Source organism: Fukomys damarensis, unplaced genomic scaffold, assembly GCF_012274545.1.
Source record: "Fukomys damarensis isolate Sample0158 unplaced genomic scaffold, DMR_v1.0_HiC HiC_scaffold_23, whole genome shotgun sequence".
NCBI classification, from domain to species: Eukaryota; Metazoa; Chordata; class Mammalia; order Rodentia; family Bathyergidae; genus Fukomys; species Fukomys damarensis.
Window position 1 is genome coordinate 24,785,477 of NW_022900935.1, and position 17,920 is coordinate 24,803,396.

At 48.6% G+C, this 17,920-nt stretch overlaps 2 protein-coding genes across 2 annotated transcripts in view; one reads left to right on the top strand and one right to left on the bottom strand.

Moving 5' to 3' along the window:
• The first annotated feature begins 2,398 nt into the window (after positions 1-2,398).
• Positions 2,399-7,333, top strand: LOC109117602 (SH2B adapter protein 1-like). Its single transcript, XM_033767813.1, has 2 exons — positions 2,399-3,338; positions 5,614-7,333. Exon 2 carries the CDS (start codon positions 5,628-5,630, stop codon positions 6,537-6,539), a length of 912 nt encoding a protein of 303 aa, XP_033623704.1. The 5' UTR covers positions 2,399-3,338; positions 5,614-5,627; the 3' UTR covers positions 6,540-7,333.
• A 2,508-nt stretch (positions 7,334-9,841) lies between these two features.
• Positions 9,842-17,920, bottom strand: part of Hectd3 (HECT domain E3 ubiquitin protein ligase 3) — an 8,547-nt gene continuing 468 nt past the window's right edge. The window contains exons 2-22 of the mRNA XM_010610407.2: positions 17,615-17,814; positions 17,273-17,433; positions 16,973-17,065; positions 16,759-16,894; positions 16,383-16,498; positions 16,184-16,297; positions 15,953-16,035; positions 15,336-15,501; positions 15,064-15,145; positions 14,084-14,266; positions 13,936-13,988; positions 13,706-13,770; positions 13,444-13,547; positions 13,054-13,173; positions 12,852-12,941; positions 11,726-11,932; positions 11,459-11,588; positions 11,286-11,360; positions 11,080-11,161; positions 10,917-10,988; positions 9,842-10,785 (exon numbers count right to left, since the gene is read on the bottom strand). Of these exons, the coding sequence (XP_010608709.1) occupies positions 10,701-10,785; positions 10,917-10,988; positions 11,080-11,161; positions 11,286-11,360; positions 11,459-11,588; positions 11,726-11,932; positions 12,852-12,941; positions 13,054-13,173; positions 13,444-13,547; positions 13,706-13,770; positions 13,936-13,988; positions 14,084-14,266; positions 15,064-15,145; positions 15,336-15,501; positions 15,953-16,035; positions 16,184-16,297; positions 16,383-16,498; positions 16,759-16,894; positions 16,973-17,065; positions 17,273-17,433; positions 17,615-17,814 (2,417 nt within the window). The 3' untranslated portion in view covers positions 9,842-10,700. The remainder of the gene's footprint in view (positions 10,786-10,916; positions 10,989-11,079; positions 11,162-11,285; positions 11,361-11,458; positions 11,589-11,725; positions 11,933-12,851; positions 12,942-13,053; positions 13,174-13,443; positions 13,548-13,705; positions 13,771-13,935; positions 13,989-14,083; positions 14,267-15,063; positions 15,146-15,335; positions 15,502-15,952; positions 16,036-16,183; positions 16,298-16,382; positions 16,499-16,758; positions 16,895-16,972; positions 17,066-17,272; positions 17,434-17,614; positions 17,815-17,920) is intronic.

Consider the following 17,920-nt stretch of genomic DNA (forward strand, 5'->3'; position numbering starts at 1 on the left):
TGGCCTAGGGCCCCGCCGCGGCCGGAAGGTCACAGCCGCTTTCGGCCTGCAGCTCGGCCATCGCTCCGGGAAGGGGCTGCGCCCACCAGTCTTCCTAGGGTGGGCGGGGCCGGAAGCGCGGGACTCTGCCTCCCTCCTTTCTCCCCGGTGCTTCGCTCAGCAGAGCCCACAACTGACCCGAGGCCGCTTTCGGCTAACCCTTGCCTTAGAAAAGTGGCGATTCCGCCGGCGTTTCTCTGAGAGGGAGGGCCAAGGAATGAACCAGTCTTCTGTCTGCCCACTGCCACCGGACCAGAGGTCCGCGGTCTGCCCGCCAGACCAGGACCCACGTTGAGCGGCGACTCCCGCGTTGACCGAGGACAAGTGGCGCTGGGTGGGCCATACAAGCTGGCGCGGGCCGGGAGGAAAGCCGTCCAGCGACATGCTGAGGACAGCGCCGGGTGCTGAGTCCGCCCAAGAGTGAGACACCCAAGCCGTGGGCTGAGGGACTAAGTGGTGCGCCAGATCGGGAACGGTAGGAGAACCCCAAGGTTCTCTCTGTCTGCACACTTTGTGCAAGAGGTGCCTGCAAAGCTACATTCCTGCCCACCGCTTAACCTTGTCTTGCCCAGAGTGCCTCCAGACTTCCATCCTGCTGGAGAAAGGGTTGGCTGTGCTCCAGAACAACTCTCACTGTGCTAATTGAGAGGTTGTTAGACTTACTAGAAATGAGGCTATGGTCCCATCTGGGTGTGTCACTATTCTTCACCAAAAAAGTAGTTGACTTTGCAAATAAAATTGAGCAACTATCAAAATGTCTTGACTCTTTGGCATGAGTCACACAGAAACATGAAGAGTATAGTGTCCTGGCATTCCCTCTTCAATGCGATTGATAGAATTCGAGCTAGCAACAGGGCTTAAGCGTTACCTGGAGAACACCATCAAGTTCTGAGCAATTCGCAAATCTTGCTTTGAAGATTTTCCAGAAGATAGCCAGGAGTCCCAAATATTTTCAGGCTCAGATATAACACAGCTGGAAAAAGAAGTTAATATATCTAAATGGTATTATCAAGAACTTCTTAAATCTGCAGAAAGAATGAAGATAAATAAGTTTATAAGCTGTACATCTCAGAAGTTAGAAACACTAGACTTCAGTTAAAAAGAAAAAAACTGTGAAGATCAGTTGATTAGATAGATCTGAACTCCCCTGGAAAGAGATGTTTCATTTGAAAGAGTGTTCAAAAATCACAGACAAGGAGAAATGAAAGAGCATGTTTTTTAAAAGCCAAAAAGTTACATTGAGAAATGGAGAGGAAACTCTTTCTCTAAGCAAAAGATTCCTAGTGAGACATTATTGACCAAGAAGGAACAATTATCTGGAGCACTTCAAATCATAGCTTTTAAAAAAATTAAACATGGAGACAAATTGACAGATGAATAAGAAATTTAAAAATGAAAACTCTTTGAAGTTAGAATTTATTATTTAGTGAATCTCTGAAATAACTAAAAGAACCAGAAACCTCTGGAGATCTAAACACTGTATAGGAAAACAACCACTCCCCCACAAACGGCAGAGCATCAATAGGAGTACAAAGAGAAGCACCAAGGGTTATGTGATCTCACCCAAACTAAAAAAATCACCTCATTGGGCACCAAGCAGCTGATGTTTATAAACATGTTGGAACCACTGAAGAGAATCTGAACCACCAATACCAGAAGATTAAGGCTCAATATGAGAAGATAATTTCTTTGCTTGAGAAGCAGGACCACTATCTCCTGAGAAACGAGAAAAACTGCAAAAAAGCGTGAAGGAGCTGAAAGTATATTATGATACTGCATTGGCCAAGTTGGAGAAAAAAAATGAAGTTGTCATACTCTCTGCAGGGAAAAATTAGAAAATTGATGTCACCATCAATTATGATGTGTTTGAGCACTGGCTACAGCAATCAGAACAATAACTTGAAAACCTGAGGGGATATATGGATGATTCAGTGGTTTATTGACCACGCTGAACAGGCAAGAGAGTTTCTTAGATCTTATTTCTCACAAAGGTGATTTGAGGTATGTCACAATGTCTGGAAATAGTATTAAAAGTGGTGCGATCTTGTAGTAAGAGAGATGGCAGAAAGACTGATACGTATAATGTTGACACTTCTGCAACCCATGGGGAGTCCAGAGCAAGCTACATCATGCTACAAGTTGGTCTAGATATCTACTCTAAGTGTAATATTCCTGAAATTAATCTTAAAAGTCTGCCAACACAGGCAGCTACAAACCAAAATCATTGTAAGACATTCCTCATTTAATGACTGAGTTATGTTCTTGTTGAATGAATTGGCTGTTAAATGAGGAACTGTATATAGTATGTACATTACAGTAATCAGAACAAATGAATGGTCAAAGGAAACTATAATTTGATGATTTTGCTTTTATTTGCATAACCTCCAGGCAGTAATGTGTAACAACATAAAACTACAGTACTGTAGTATACAGTATTACCAGCAAAAATTACTGTACTGTGCTGTAGAAAAAGCCACCATAATTCTGCACTGCTGCTTATGTTCCTGCATTGTAAGTTTGAATGTGGGTTGTAAATCGGAGCGGCAGGTGGTAAGTCAGAACTATGCACCATGATCATAAGTCTGAACAGTAGTTAAACAGGCAGGATGTTAAATGAGGGATATCTGTTTTGGGCTTATTATCTTGAGATGAGAAGCTCAACCACCTGATGCAAAAGAATGCCAAAGTGAACCACCTTCTCGAGGTTTCTCTGCTGCAGCTTGCCAGCATGCAGCTCCTAGATATGGATGGGGGATTCATGCACTCAGACAGTGTCACCTCCTGCCATGACATGTTTAATTTCTTGCATCTCACAGGAGAGGGACACGAAAGTCTACAAACCCCTCCATGGACTGATCATGCAATTACTGGAGGAAACACCAAAGGAAAAACAAACTACCATTACCTGACTGAACCCAATCAGTAAAAATAATATCCCAGCTTCCTCTGATCAGTTGTATCACTGGCACTACAGAATCCTTTTTCTTAAGGCACTTTGCATGATAGAGTGTTTCTGGATGCTCATATCTGGTGTTTGAAAGGAAGGAGGACAGGTCCTGACACCTAAATATGAATCATCACATGAACCCTCAGGAGCCCAGCCAGCTGGAACTGAACACTGTAAATGCTCAGACCGACAGGGCCTTCCAATAGCTGGAACAAAAGTTTGGGTGGATGCATCAACGCTTCCTAAAGCAAAGAAACTACAACGTTCAGTATATCCCAGGCTTCTGGATGACTGCCTTTAGAAACCACCTCAGCTGTCCACCATGAATGGGGCAAGATACAAACTTGTCAAGGTACATAACTAACTTGTTAAGGTACATAATATAGAGCAACTCAGGCTTCGTAAAACTGGCTGCAAGTTCAAGTTTAAAGGAACCCCTACTTCAGAAACAAGCTGATCGTCAAAAAATATGAGGTCAGATCCTCCAGCTAAGTAGTGTCTCTTTCTATTCCAATCATAAGGCACAGGCTTTTGTTATTTGCAAAAGCCAAGACCTCATCTGCAACTTTTTCACCTGGTTTTCAGACCACAGGTATCCAGAGTCTGACAGAATTACTGAGATTATCAAAGAGGATTTGTGGCTAAAACTGCTGCCATACACCTGTTTTGTGAAGGAGTCCCAAGAGCCAGATGTTGACCAACGCGGGACCCAGTCTAGTTAACCTTTGCCCTCCAGAATCTACTGCACAAAGTCCCCTACCACCTCCTGCTAGACATATTGTTGGGCAAGAGTAATGGATATGCTTTTTGCTTTTTTTTTGGGGGGGGGATCTGCCACTTGGTCTCCTCTCTGAATGTTTAGTTCTTTCAACATCAAGCTTGAGAGTGTTACAGACATCTTATTCATTTCCACATGGCCTTCATGTTCTTCTGTTTTAGTATCCCATAATGAATTATTTCAGTTGAAAACTTTCTATCAGTAAAAAGCCTGGGTAGGGCTGGTGTTAAGCTCAGTGGCACTGTGCCTGCCTCACAAGCTCAAGGTCCTGAGTTGATCTCCGGTTCAAAAAAAAAAAAAGCTCACAGTTGTCCACTGCTAGCCAAATTCTGAGATTAACACTGCCCCTGTCCCTGCCACTTCTTCTCTGGTTAGGAGAGTCACTAAAAGGAAAATGGTGACAGTTCTGGTGAAGTGATGACCAGCAAACCATGAGTGTGCCTTGGAGACTGACTGATCATAGTTGATCTCAGCGGGCAGTGCCAGTTGAGTTTGGTGCTCAAGGCAATGTTACTGATTCTGGCACAAAAGAACAGTCTCATGCCAGCAGCATTAAACTGCTAAGTTTGAAAAGGCTTGGGATTTGACCACTGTATTTGTTAAATTCCTACAATCTGAGAATACAAGAAAGGAGATTAAAAATAGGATACTATTCTTTATTTGTTTTTTGGTACCGAGGATCAAACTCGAGACCTTGTACTTGCCAGGCAAGGCATGTGCCACTGAGCTAAATCCCCACCTCCAAAATATGATATTATTCTGCTAGTCTTGTGAATAGACATGGATTATAAGGCTTTTTTCCCTTTTGCCCTTATAAAAGATTAAAATTAAATATAAAAATTTCCTTGTTCATAACAGTGTTATGGCCTTGTACAAAAGATGAACTGACAAGATGCTTGGTAGAGCATCTTGACTTGTGTAGAACTCCCTGTAAGGCTGGCCTGGCCTCAGGGACGTTCTCTTTCTGAAGCACCTATCCAGATGGTACAGATGTATGCAGCCTTTAGGCACTTGGCCAGCTCCTGGCATCTGCAAACTCTTTACCCTTGATCATACATAATTGGGACACTGCCACTTTTGTCTCAACTGCTGTGTAAGGGGCCTCATTGGTAAGAGGACTTTAAAGTCTCATCTATGGAAGGGATGCTCTGCCTAGACCCTTCCCAGTCGAAATCCTGAAAGCTGTAGATAGGACTTCTCAGTACTAGATTTCAGGATCAGCCCTCTTCCAATATGGTGATATAGTTTTATACTTTCTCTTTCTTCTGTGTGATTATGTCTATCAACAGTTTATTAAACTTTTTTTTATTGTCTTTACCTTGGTGTTAAAGGCTTTCATTGTTTAGAAATCCAGACCTCTAAATTAAGCAGCTATGACTATAATCTCTTTAAAGCTACATCTTATAAATAGGAGTTAAAGCTTTTGCTTAAAAAAATATATATGGGATTTGGTTTAGATCCTCTCAATATTCAGGTAACCTCTGCTGTTCTAAACAAACTACCATAGTGAGTGTAAAGGGCACTGTTTCCTAGAGAGGTAGGAAAGCCCTATGAGGGCTTCATCCTGATCTACTGTTTTTCAAGTGGCTAAGGGAGCCTCACCAACTCCACCCTTCTCCCTAAGGATTTAGTGGGTCATGGTATGGAGAATCCCAAGGCTGAGAGGGCCCCCAGGGGGGCTCTAGTCATCCAGGAAGGCACTCATGCTGATCACTACAGTTTTGAGCAGAGACATCACCTAGTAAGTACTTTGGGTATCACAAGGGATGCCTTGTGTACCCAATGGGTCTTGTCCTTCTTCAGAAGACATTCTCTGAAGGACCCTAGACCTAATTTTCTCTCTCCATAGGCTTGAGACACATCATGGGGAATATCCTGAAAAGCACCTCGCAGATCCCAGCAATCTCGCCATTGGGCTGTATCCTTCAACATTGGGAAAGATTTGATCCTGCCAATCTGAAGAAGAAACAACTCATCTACTATTGCAATACGGCTTGGGTCCATTACCAACTAGAAAATGGCAAGATGTGGGTACAGAATGGCAGTTTAGATTATAATACTATTTTACAGTTAGATCGATTCTGCAAAAAGCATGGAAAGTGGGCTGAAGTCCCTTATGTTCAGGCTTTTGTGTCTCTGTATGTTTTATGTCTCTCCACCTCCCCCAGTTCTTCCACCCTTGCCACTTCCTGTCATAACTCAATGGAATTACTTCCCTCAGAGTTGCCCCCTCACCTCCCCATTGAGGAGGGCTCTCTGGCAGGGACAGTTTATCCTCTCTCAGGATGCCCTTGGTTCCATGGGATGCTGTCTAGACTCAAGGCCACTCAGTTAGTGCTAGAAGGAGGCACCAGCTCTCATGGTGTCTTCCTGGTTCGTAATAGTGAGACGAGGGAGGGAGAATATGTCCTCACTTTTAACTTTGAGGGCAGGGCCAAGCACCTGTGCTTGTCACTGAATGAAAATGGTGAGTGCTGGGTCCAGCACCTGTGGTTCTTGTCCATTTTTGATATGCTCAATCATTTCCGAGTACACCCCATCCCTCTGGATCCTAAAGGCTCCAGTGGTGTTGTCCTTGTCCGCTATGTACCCACCAAGCAACAACAGGGGTGGGAACAGGCCAGGAGCCATGCAGAAGTATGTGATGGAGATCAGTGTTACCCCAATTTGTCTTCCACCTTCATGCCTATACAGCAGTCCAGAAGAGGGGGCCTTGCTAGCTCAACTTCTAGAGGTAGTTTATGTTCCCAGGGAGGTCACTGTCATATATTGTAAGGAAAGACTAATAGGGAGGCAAGTAGGACAGCCTTATAGCCCCTCAGGACCATAGCCTTATTCCCAGTTCCTGAAGAACCAGTCTGATCTTCCTTCAAGGAGTATAGTGATAAGCTATAAAAATCTTATGTGGGAAAATGATCATTGAAATTTTCACAGGACTAAGGCTCCTGTGAACCTCTGGAAGATCTGAGCTCCTCTTCAAAAAGCAAGATCCCAGTTTGATTTCAATTACAGATAAGTAGAATCCTATCTAACATCCATCTTTGCCTCCACAGGCTCCTGACAGGTCCACCAAACCCTCTTCTGTTACCTTATATAAATACTGGTGTGTGCCTTGCTATCCTAAGGTATTCAGCACATAATCCCCAGTAGGTAGGGCCTACAGTCCCTTTCAGCAGGAAGTAGCTACCTGAAGACTGAGACCTCCACTCCCTCAACAACCCATAAAGAATTATGGGGATTTATGTCTCCAGGGAGAAATGAGGCAGGAACTCAGGGCATGGCAAGGTGGCTGGAAGATAGGATGTAAACTGTCAATTACAAAGATCTGGAACAAAAGATAAACAACAGAATGTGACCTGTCAACCACAGCTAGGATATGTGGGCAGAGCAACCTCCAGTAGATCAGATCTGAATGCATTTAAAAGATGGTGGCCACTGACTTCCCCACCTGTGATTTTGCTGTTTTGTGGTCCTCCTGTTTCTGTAGCAGCCCATTTTGCTTATGGAATATATCTCTTATTGCTCTTCTCTTTTCTTCACTCTTTTCACTTCTTCCTTTTTTCTCCACTCATTTCTTCCTTTTTCCCTTCTCTTTTCTTCTCTTACTTTAAATAAAAATTACATTTACCTGTTCACCAGTTGTCCCGTTCAATTCTCTAGGCAGTGCAGAAAGTCCCCTTGAATCACTGGACACAATTCCATCAGGCAGCAGTACCAATTCTTCCCTTGATCTATGCAGCCCAGGGTGGTCTTGAACACACAGTGATCCTCCTGCCTTAGCCTCCTAAGTGCTGGGATTATAGGCATCTGTCACCATGCTAGGCTCCTCCAATGGCTTTGTTGTTGTTGTTGTTGTTTCGGTACTGGAGATTGAACTTGGGACCTTGTGCTTGCAAGGCAGGTAGCAGAACCACTGAGCTAAATCACCAGCCCATGTTGTTGCTGTGTTTTGAGACAGGTTCTCATTATGTAGCTCAGGCTGGCCTTGGACACATTATATAGCCCAGGCAGGCCTCGAACTCACAGTGATCCTTTGCTCTCAGCCTCCCAAGTACTGGGATTACAGGCCTGTACCATCACCCCAGTTCCAGTGTCTTATATTATTTTCCGGGAGATGAAGTGTATTCTTCACTGGTTTGCCAAGTGGTCAGGTCTCCACTGTGAACCTTTTCTACAGGACTTTGTAGCTAAGGCAGTGCCAGGAAAATTACAGCCACTGCTGGATAATCTGGAGTAGCCTAGTATATCTGGGGCAAATTGATCAATTTGTATCTTTGAGTGGGACCGGTGGTTTCAAGGTTGGGCTGAGCAGGGGCATATTGAATTCGTCAAGCAGTTGAAGATCAGTGACCCAGACTTCTTTGTGGCAATTTACCAAGCTGCCTCAGTTAGTAAAGACTGAAAAGGCATTCAGATCCAAGAGGAGAACCACAGCTAATAGAGCCAAGGCCATGACTCTACAGGGAGAACTCAATTCATATGTGTCACATATTTTGGGTGTAGAATCCCAGCGAGCTGACTGAAGTTGCTGATGAGCACAGACATAGCTATTTCAACTTTAATAGCATGTCAACTAGACTCCTTGTATAAATGTTGTCCATCTGAGCAAATCTAGATCATGTCAGTGTCCTAATTTGGTATTCACGAGATATCAAAACTTCAAGAATTTAATGACTTCTTTTCCTACTATAACAAAAAAGAAACAACATATTATAACTCATGCCTATTGCTGGGCCATGAAAGGTGTAAAATAAAGGTATAAAACAGAAACAGGAAAACACACACACACAATGAAAGCCATTTTTATGTAGCTAGATTCTGGTATAATTTTGTGACGATCCCAACTCACAATAATTTCATGAATTTAGGGAAAATCCGGATAGGGAGATAGTTATTCCCTTCTTCACCCTGAATCCCAACAGCAATGAAAATTAATAAAAATTCCAAAAAGTTTGTCCTATTAGTTTCTTTCCATGAGGATTAAAAATCACTGCTTTAGCCACCATTGTATCCACTACACCGCATATGTTACCAGACATGGGTTCTCTATACTCATTTACTGAATGAAAATCAGGCTGCAAAATATATAGTATGGGTGAAAGAACATGTGGCCATTATCAGGCACAGAAATGGTCTACCTCCTGCGGGTATTGGAGGCCAGTTTCTTCTCTGAAGGAAGGGGAAGGTGCATCTGGCACCAGTGGATGAGCAGAGCTAGGTGGGGCAGGTTAGCTCTGGGGCTTGTGCCCCTTAAGCTCCCTGCATGGGAAGGGATGGGGAGCATTGTGTATCTTCTGTTGATCACCCAAGGCACAGGGGTGGGAGCAGGATGGGGGCTGCCTGAAAGGATGAGCTGGGGCATTAGGCTCAGCATTTTAAAGATAGGCCATGACATAGTAAAAATTCCCTCTGGCTGGGAGAGGTGTTCACACTACCACCCTGGAAAAGGAACTTCCCAATTTGAACAACTGTCAGGGTGAATCCCACAGGACAAAGTGGGAAATGCAAGGGCAGGATTCCTTCCCTGGACAGCCTGTCTGGGCAGGTCTCACACTGTAACACCATGGCTGGACCTCTGGGCCCCCAGGACTGTGCTCTCTGGGTGGAATGCTGTACTCACCATTTCTGCACTTTAGCTGTGTGGCAACTGGACAAGGGTGGAGGGCAGCTAGGCTGTCAGCCCTCCCAGACCTTTGTCCTCTATGAGACACTGTTGTGCCTTCTTGGTTCCAGAGGTAGACTTTTGTGCTCTAAATCACCAGATCCAGCCCAAAAGATTCCAGGCTAGTCTTTTTTCCTTCTTTCTGGGCCCTACTCTGGTTGCTCCAATCCAGACGTCACGTCACTGGAAAGTCCCATCATGCTCACCACGCACACATCTCCCTGGTTACCCGTACAGACCTGGCTAGGAAAGGCTCTGAACACAGCAATTCCCCAGGTGCTCCAGGAACCTAGTGGAGTGGCCAGTCTCAGGCAGAGAGTTGGTCTACCTCCTGCAGGTATTTGTAGGCCAGGTCCAATAAATATGCATCCCAGGAGCAAAAATACAAACACACATTCTGAAGGAATGAATTTATCCATTTATTCAATTTCCCACGTACGAATCTTTTGAAGAGTATTACAGAGGCCCTCAAGGGTAGGAGGGCTCACACAGGGGTGTGCATAGCCCTAGAAGCAAATTTAAAGTCTAGGTTTTAGAGTAGGGAAAGGGAAGCCAGTGAAGATTTTGGAGAGGACATAATTGTCCTTAATCTGTGCAAATCTTAAGGATGAAATAGCAGATGGGGAATCAGTCTGGAGGTGATGCAGAAGTGACGGATATGGGGTGGCTGTGATGATGTAACGTTGAATGGATGTAGGTTCTGAGGCAGGAAAGGTGGTGGTACCTTCTAAGTTGAGACTAGGTTGGAGGAAGGAAAAAGCTCACACCTCCAGTATGGAGGGAGAGGAAGAAGAGACGAGTATCTGAGGGAACAGATATTCTGCTGTGGCTTCATTCTTGGGCTATGTGACCAAGGCAGATGAGCATTACTCCCTATTTGCTGCTTATTTGGGAAAGGGGAGTACACTATCTTCCAAAGTTTAAAAATTTCAAGCCATGGTGGAAGCCGGAAAAGAAAAAGAATATAGGTGGAATTGAGAAAGGAAGTAAATTCCCTTCAAGCGGCTCAGGCCTGGCAGCTTGTGCTGGGCTTGTGGAAGATTCCCTCTGGCAGAGACTAAATACCCCAGGAAGCAAGGCCCAGCATGAGTAGGGCTTGTGGGTCCATGGATCTGAACCACCACCCGTACGTACCCCAGCCACAAACAGGAGCAGGGCACACTGCAAATTTCCCAGACGTGTCAGCTCTGGTGAGGAGCACAAACCCGAACCGGGCAGGGAAAGTGTGGTGTATTCGCCTGGACAAGGGCGGCGGGGCCTGTACAGGGACTGCCTCACTCTTCCCAGGGGCTCATGTCAGTGTCGATGGCCACACAGTTGTAAGCGGCATAGCGGAGTTTCTCTTCGCATACCTTGGCGCTGCAGGGGAAGGGCTAGGTCAGGCCCTTCTACCATCCTGAGGGTGAGGGATTCCAGCATGTCTACTTCACTGCCGGAAGTCCTCTCACACCAAGAATGCCACCCCTAGGTTTGAGCCTAGGAAAACCCACCTGACATAGTGGGGTAGGAAGAGGGTGCTGGAGCAGGTGGAAGACTCAGGCAGTGCATCTGTGGTCTCGTAGCTGGAGGCACCAAAGGGCCACAGATTAGCAAGATTTCTAGGGCATATTTGTGTGGGGTGCCTTAGGTCCTTCCCTCTGCACATATACTCACCCCAGCTTGTCTGGGTAGATGTAGATCCGAGCTGGTAGACGGCTGCGGCCTGTGACAAAACGCAGGAAGCGGCTGCGGTCCTCTGGGTGGAGGAGAAGGAAATTAGCACCTGCTGATGGCACAGGAGGGTCTACCACTTCTGCGCGTCCGTTGTAACCCACAGGCAGAGTGTGAATGCAAGCATCGCTCTGCTCTCCTCTACTGACCATTGGTGAAATTGTTCAGGGCCTCCCAGAAATACTGCACCCGTGTGTCAGAAGGCTCGAAGTCCTCAAACCGGGCTGAAGGAGTTAAGGCCAGAATTTGCTTTTGAGTCTTACTCAGCCCAGTCTTTAAGCCCCATCCCTTGTACTTCACAACCCCACAGTCTGGAACTCACTGAGTTTGCGCAGAGCATCCACAGTGACCTCTGGGTCCCCACACACCTTCTTCTCCAACTCTTGCCAGGTCAGCAAATCTAGCACAGCCTGTGGTACTACCTTCAGCAGACCTGCCTGCATGGCTGCCACCTAGGGAGGGGGGAAAAGGACCAGCTGGGAGACGGCACAGCTTTTAGCTCACACGGGGACATCTCTGGTAGGAATGTGGGGCAGTTACGGGGGTGGGGAGGTAGAAGTTCTTAGGTAGGCTGCACTCTGGCTACTACCTGCTCCTTGCTCTCTTCTAGCCGAGCCTTCTGTACTAGCTGGATGAAACGAGAACGGTCTTCATATCCCACTGTGATGCCTGTGCCCCCAGGAATCAGCTCCACCACCTGCTGATCACTGAGCACAGTGGTGAACGTCAGCTCCTTCCCGAACTTGAACTCAAATGTCTCCTTGTCCATGCCTTCCATCACTTCCAGGAGCTTCACCTGGGGATGAGTCAGAGGCAAGGAGGTCAGCTTTTCACTGGGGAGATGGTCTCTGTCTTTCCTCAAGATGCTCACAAGGAGGCAGAGAGGCTGCCAGACAAGGCAGTTCTCAGGCAGGCAATGGGGCGTGAGGGGCAAGTACTGGGCTGTGGAAGCATCAAGACCACAGCTAACCAGCCTCGGAGACCAGAGAAGGCATCCTACAGGAAATGGCACCTGAGTTGAGACCCAAATGATGGCCGAGAGTTGCATGGGACATAAGGAAAGTTAGGAAAGAGAGTGTCTTGGAGAAAGATTAAATAGCAAAAGGCTTAAGGACTATCTTCAGGTGGAACCTGATTGTGTACCAAATAGAAATGGACATGGCAGGCATGTAAACAGAGGAGTCTTTACAGGGTCTGCATTATCCTAAGTTCAGGGCAAAGCCATCAAAGGGTTTAAATGAGGAGAAGCACAGAGATCAGATGGGCAAGAATGGAGACAGGGATACTAGCTTTGGCAGTAAGTGGTTAGGACAGAAAGGTGGCTTGAAACAAGTGAACAGTAATAAGACAGGAGAAATAGATTCTTGACAGAATGTGGGGAGTGAGGGAGGAGGAGGAATGCAGGGTGACCTTGAGGGCTTTGGTGTGGTGAGGGCTGGGTAGAGGTGCAGTTCTAAGCAGGGAGCCCTCAAGTGGACTGGGGAGAAGATGAAGAGTGTGTTGAACTTGAGGCAGATTCATATATAGCCCCATGCTCAAGAGAAAGGCTGGGGCTGGTAGTCAGGAGTTTAAGGGTTAACAGAACAGAGCTGGCAGTGAAACCATGAGAGTAGACAGGATCGAAGGGGGGGCACGAGTGTGGCGAAAGAAGGCAGGGAAATCCTGGGGAGTCACCTTTGGTGGCTGCAGGAAACACTGAGTCCAGTCTTACTCACCAGCACAGAGTCCACAGCTGGGAAGTCCTTGCTCCAGCTCACCTCCTCACCGGAGAGCTGCTTCCACACAAAACCAGGCAGAGCTAGGACCTGTGGGATGAACACTCACCACTGCCTTCTCATCCCAAGCTGCCCAGATTTGCTGGCCCTTCCTTCCAGGGGCCAGGGATGACCTGACAGGGGTGAAGATCAGGCTACTCACCAGGAACTCTTTACCCCGCAGGGCAGCCCCCATCAGCTGTCCGATCCACTCATACTTGGCAAAGTCTCGGCAGGAGGGGTTGGGCACATACATGTCGCGGGCCTCACCAGTGCCATTGCCCTGCCCAAGGACAGAGCTGTCAATACAGCATAGGATAGATTCTACTTTCTTGTGCTAAGCACCCCAATGACTTTCCCCAAAATCTTCCACTAGAGCCCCTGCAGGACCCACAGAAAGTACCAAGGCTCCTTTTCTTGTCTGCCCAGATGCTGCCCTAGGTGACTCACTCCTTCTCCTGTCCCCTCCCTAGCTTAGTGTGGCACCTGGAAGGTTTTCAGAGACAGAATAGCAGAAATTTGTCAGAGGTAGGGGTAAGAGATGGGAGATTACCTGGTTGGCTGTGCGTACAAAGAAGGGCAGAGGCACAGGTGTGTCCGCTGAGCCGGGGCATAGCTCTTCTGACATATCTGCCAGGCTATCCCGGAAACCACCCCCTGAAACAACAGATGCCCTTAGTTAGGTACAAGAGAGCCCAGCTTCTGTAATGCAGTAATAACCAGGCTAATCTTCACAAGGTGGTGAGCCCAGAAGGGTCTAGTACATTAACAAGAGGAACACGCAAGATCCTTTTTATGCTCCTGCAGGGCCTCACCTTGGTCAATGATGCCTTCTGCAATGAATTTACACTCCCACCACTGGTCATAGCGCATGGGCCACCTGGAAGCAGGGGAAGACCTCTGTCATCAGTCTTTGTCAGGACTCAGGCCAATTCACCAGCCCAGAGATCAGCCAGGAGAAGGGTTGCAAAGTGAAGGTAACAGTGGAGGGTGACAGGAGCAGTGTGTGGGTGAGGTGCCTTGAGCAAGTCCCTTTGTGTCATACCTGTAATCCAGGGGCTTTTCATACTTGTCAGAGGGCTTGAGGCCTTCATAAACCTGGGGACAAAGCGAAAGAGAAATAGGATAAGTGTGTTGGGATCTGGGCCTACTCTTGCCCAAAGACCTCCCTCAGTCCACCAGATGGTCCAGACCTGGGTGAAGACTGCATTCTTGCAGGCAGGGTCCCGAGAGGGGCAGGCACGGTGTTCCATGGCAAGGCGTCGGTTGATGTACAGGCGTGGCATGAAGCTGGGCTTGCTGCTCTCTGAGTCTCGCAGGCACTGGGCCACCAGGCTGGGCCGCTGGCGTGATAGCAGTAGGAACTGCTTCACTTGCTGGTGAGGAGAGAGGCCAGAGCAGGATCAGCAGGCAGTAAGATTCTGTCCAGGTCCTGGAACCTTTCTCAATGCTTAGACCCAATTCCACCATTCCAGTTCAAGCCTAGTCCATTCCCTGTCCTTGCCTTTCCAGCTCCTTCCTCAGTCCAGCCACCAGGGGGACCTTTTAGTTTTTTGTGTGTTTTGTTTTTAAAACAGAGTCACACTGTGTAGTTCAGGCTGGCAGGGTACCCAATATGTAGCCCAGGCTGGCCTTGAACTTGCAGCGATCCTCCTGCCTCAGCCTCCCGAGTACTAGGATTACAGGTACATGCTACCACACTTGGCTTGGGGAGGGGGGAGCTTTCTAAAACAAAAAAGTGACATTGTCATTATTTTACTTATGAACTTTCCAATGGTTCCACTGACTGGGACAAACTCCCTGGATCATAGTCTGGCCCTCAGGACTCTGGCTGTTAAGTCCTGCTTCCTGTCCAATCCCTGTGTCATCTCACATCTCCCTCTATGCTGTCCTCCAGTCACATACAGCTGCTGGTAGGGTCCAGTGTGTCGCCTTTGCTGTGAGTTCCCTCCCATGATGTCACCTCTCCTCCCTCAGCCCTTGTGTGTGCCACATGCTTATCAAAAGAAGAACACCCCAAACACTGCATTTTGATCATTTCTGTCTGGCTTTGTTTCCAGATCCAGAAAAGGTCCAGCCCTAGGGCAGGTTTTCAGAACTGTCTGTGAAGAATGCCAACTCCACGAGCAGGAAGTGGAAGCCCACTGATGAGTACTGGGTTTGCCAGGTTTACCTTAATCTCACTGAAGGTGCCCAGTGTGTGGTCCCATGCAGGTACCAGGTGATGCAGGACACTGTCTAGAATCTTGATGAATCTGGGGTGGTAGGTAAAGACAACTGCAGCTAAAGAGTTTGGCATGGATGTAAGATTCTCACCTTCTCAACACATAGAGACAGAAGGCAGGGCCCAGAGGACAGCTTATACTATAAGACCTTGGGGTCTCATGCATACAAACAGTTAGGCTCAGGGAAGGGAAAGGTCTGCAAGATCAGGAGAACAGCCACCTCTGCAGGAGGACAGCTCTGCGGTACAGTACTTCTGGGTCAGTGCCTTCCAGGCGTGGATACCGCACCAGACTGGCCGGCTGGAAAAGGTCTGCATTCAACCCAAGTTCCCGCTGTCTAGATGACTTGATCTTGACCCCTCGAAGACGAACATCAATCCCATCATCTAGGGGAAAGAGTAAGAGTGAGGTCACTTACTGTAGCAGTTGCCTTCTTGGCCCTCAGACCTGGGAATAGATCCTTAATGCTCAGCCTTGTCATCTGCAGCCCCTAGAAATTGGAGACCTTTGGGATGGTATTCTATTACCTAATTCTGATTATTTACATACTGTTTACTATTTTCTCTGCCCATCTCTGTAATGTTGGGATGCCTGAGGGTCCCAACTCAGTCTCTCCTTTTCCAGGTGAGCCCAACAACCTTTATGGCTTTGAGGCAGGTTTATATGTGGCACCTCCCACCTGGCTCAGGTCCCATAGCTTCAAAGCCTGGAGTTGGTTCAGCTACCATTTTCACCCTAACTCTAAGCCTATTAATTTCTTCTCTCCACACTCACTGTCAGCTTGACCCCAGCTACACCTTCGGGCTCCCTTCCTCTTCTTATGGCCTTAAGCCCCACCTCGGCACTCCACGATGCGGATCTCGATGATTGGGAGGTGGACCGTCATGTCCTCCAAGACACAGACATCCCCGATCAGGGTCCTAAGGAGATGGTGTGAGGCTCTTCAGATACCTCTGCCTTGGGCCTTTGGGGATTGCTGGGATCCCTCTCAAATTTAGGCATCCAAGCTGGGCCAGTCCCCATTGCTAAGATCATGCCCCGCCTCCTACCCCAGGCCAGCTTGCTCACTCGTCAATGCTCACGTCACTCAGCTTCTTCAGGTTGTCCCCTTCGCCCCCATAGACCACCACCCGCTTAGGCATAAAGTTGTCATCTGTGGTATCCACTGTGAGTAGCAGCTTCCTGACGGATCAAAGTGTTCACCTGGGTCTCTATAAACTCACAGGCACATGGCTCACCCACCCTGTCCAGGCCAGAGCCAACTCACTTGACAATGGTGCCCTTTTTCATAGTAAGTCGTACCCAGTGCTGGCACTGGGACCCATCGCTCTCCCAGTAGGTATCTGCATTGCTGTCTGTCAGGCAAGACACATTGAACTCCTCCTAGGGAGGGACAGAGAGGGTCAGCAGTTATCTTTACTTTGGCACTGGGCCTGTGCTGTGGGCTAGGGAATGCAAGAAAGCATAACCGAGTTGGGCTAAAAGGGCAACTGATATGGGGAAGGATGGGGGGTAAGGCAGGAGTGTGACTAAGGGTTCCTATGGGGGGTGAACTGAGACTCTGGCTTGGATCTGGGAGTTCTGGAGCTAGCCTGGAAGGCTGTGACTACATGCGGCCTCCCTCAGGAGAGTCCAGTACCTACCGTGTAGGAGGAAACGTCTATGCTCTCCACGTACTGCTTCACGCTACCCAGGTTCTCATCCTCCTTGCCCAGGTGGTCATACAAGAAGTGAATCAGGTCCTCATCACATTCGTAGGTCCACGTTGGGGGCACATAGCTAAGCAATCCCAACCCCTAATTAGGTCAGGGCTAGACCTGGAGCTCCCTCCTCCCCACCCCATTCCAGCTCACTCACAGTAGCCTTTGTACAGCATCTGTGTATGCTTCGGCTGGCTGAGGCCTAGACCCCAGGCGATGCGAATATGTCAGGTCCACCACCTGTTCCCATCTGTGGATGGAGTGGGAGGTACATGGGGCGGCAGGGCACAGCTCTAGCTTTACGCCTCCGGAAGCCCTACCCCTCTATCTCCCTTCAGGTTCAGGCCCTTCCTGCTCTTAATCCTGAATCCACTCCAAGACACGCCCCACCCCGCGCCTGCTGCGTTCCCGACCCCCCGGGATGGTCTCACAAGCCCCATCCTTTCACGTGCAGGACCTGAGCACAGGCCGGTAGTCCACACCAAAGAGCTGCTGCTGTCGCTGCAGGTGGTCCGGAGTGTCGATGGGCACCAGGCGGGCCCCCCCCTCCGCCGGCCGGCACACCAGCAGCCAACCTTCGTCCAGTCCGCAGTCACCCAGGTGTTCTGCCAGCTGCTCCTGCAAGGGGCGCCGGACGGGGACTGCCGTCAGGGAACTGCCGTCAGGGAACTGCTTAACTGCTCTCCTGGCCAGCCCAGGGCAAAGGGCCCGGAACGCAATGCCAGGCAGAGCGGGGAACTGCTGGGGACTTTCCTGCACCCGACGGGCTTTTGCGGGTTCTCAGTAGGCCAGGGCGCACCTTGGTCAGTTTCACCCAGAGCCCGTAGCCGTTGCACAGCTCCTCGCCCGTGGTGCGCACGGAGGCGCCGCGCCGCAGCTCAATGCTGTCACGGGCGGCGGCAAAGGGCCCGGAACGCAATGCCAGGCAGAGCGGGGAACTGCTGGGGACTTTCCTGCACCCGACGGGCTTTTGCGGGTTCTCAGTAGGCCAGGGCGCACCTTGGTCAGTTTCACCCAGAGCCCGTAGCCGTTGCACAGCTCCTCGCCCGTGGTGCGCACGGAGGCGCCGCGCCGCAGCTCAATGCTGTCACGGGCGGCGGGCGGC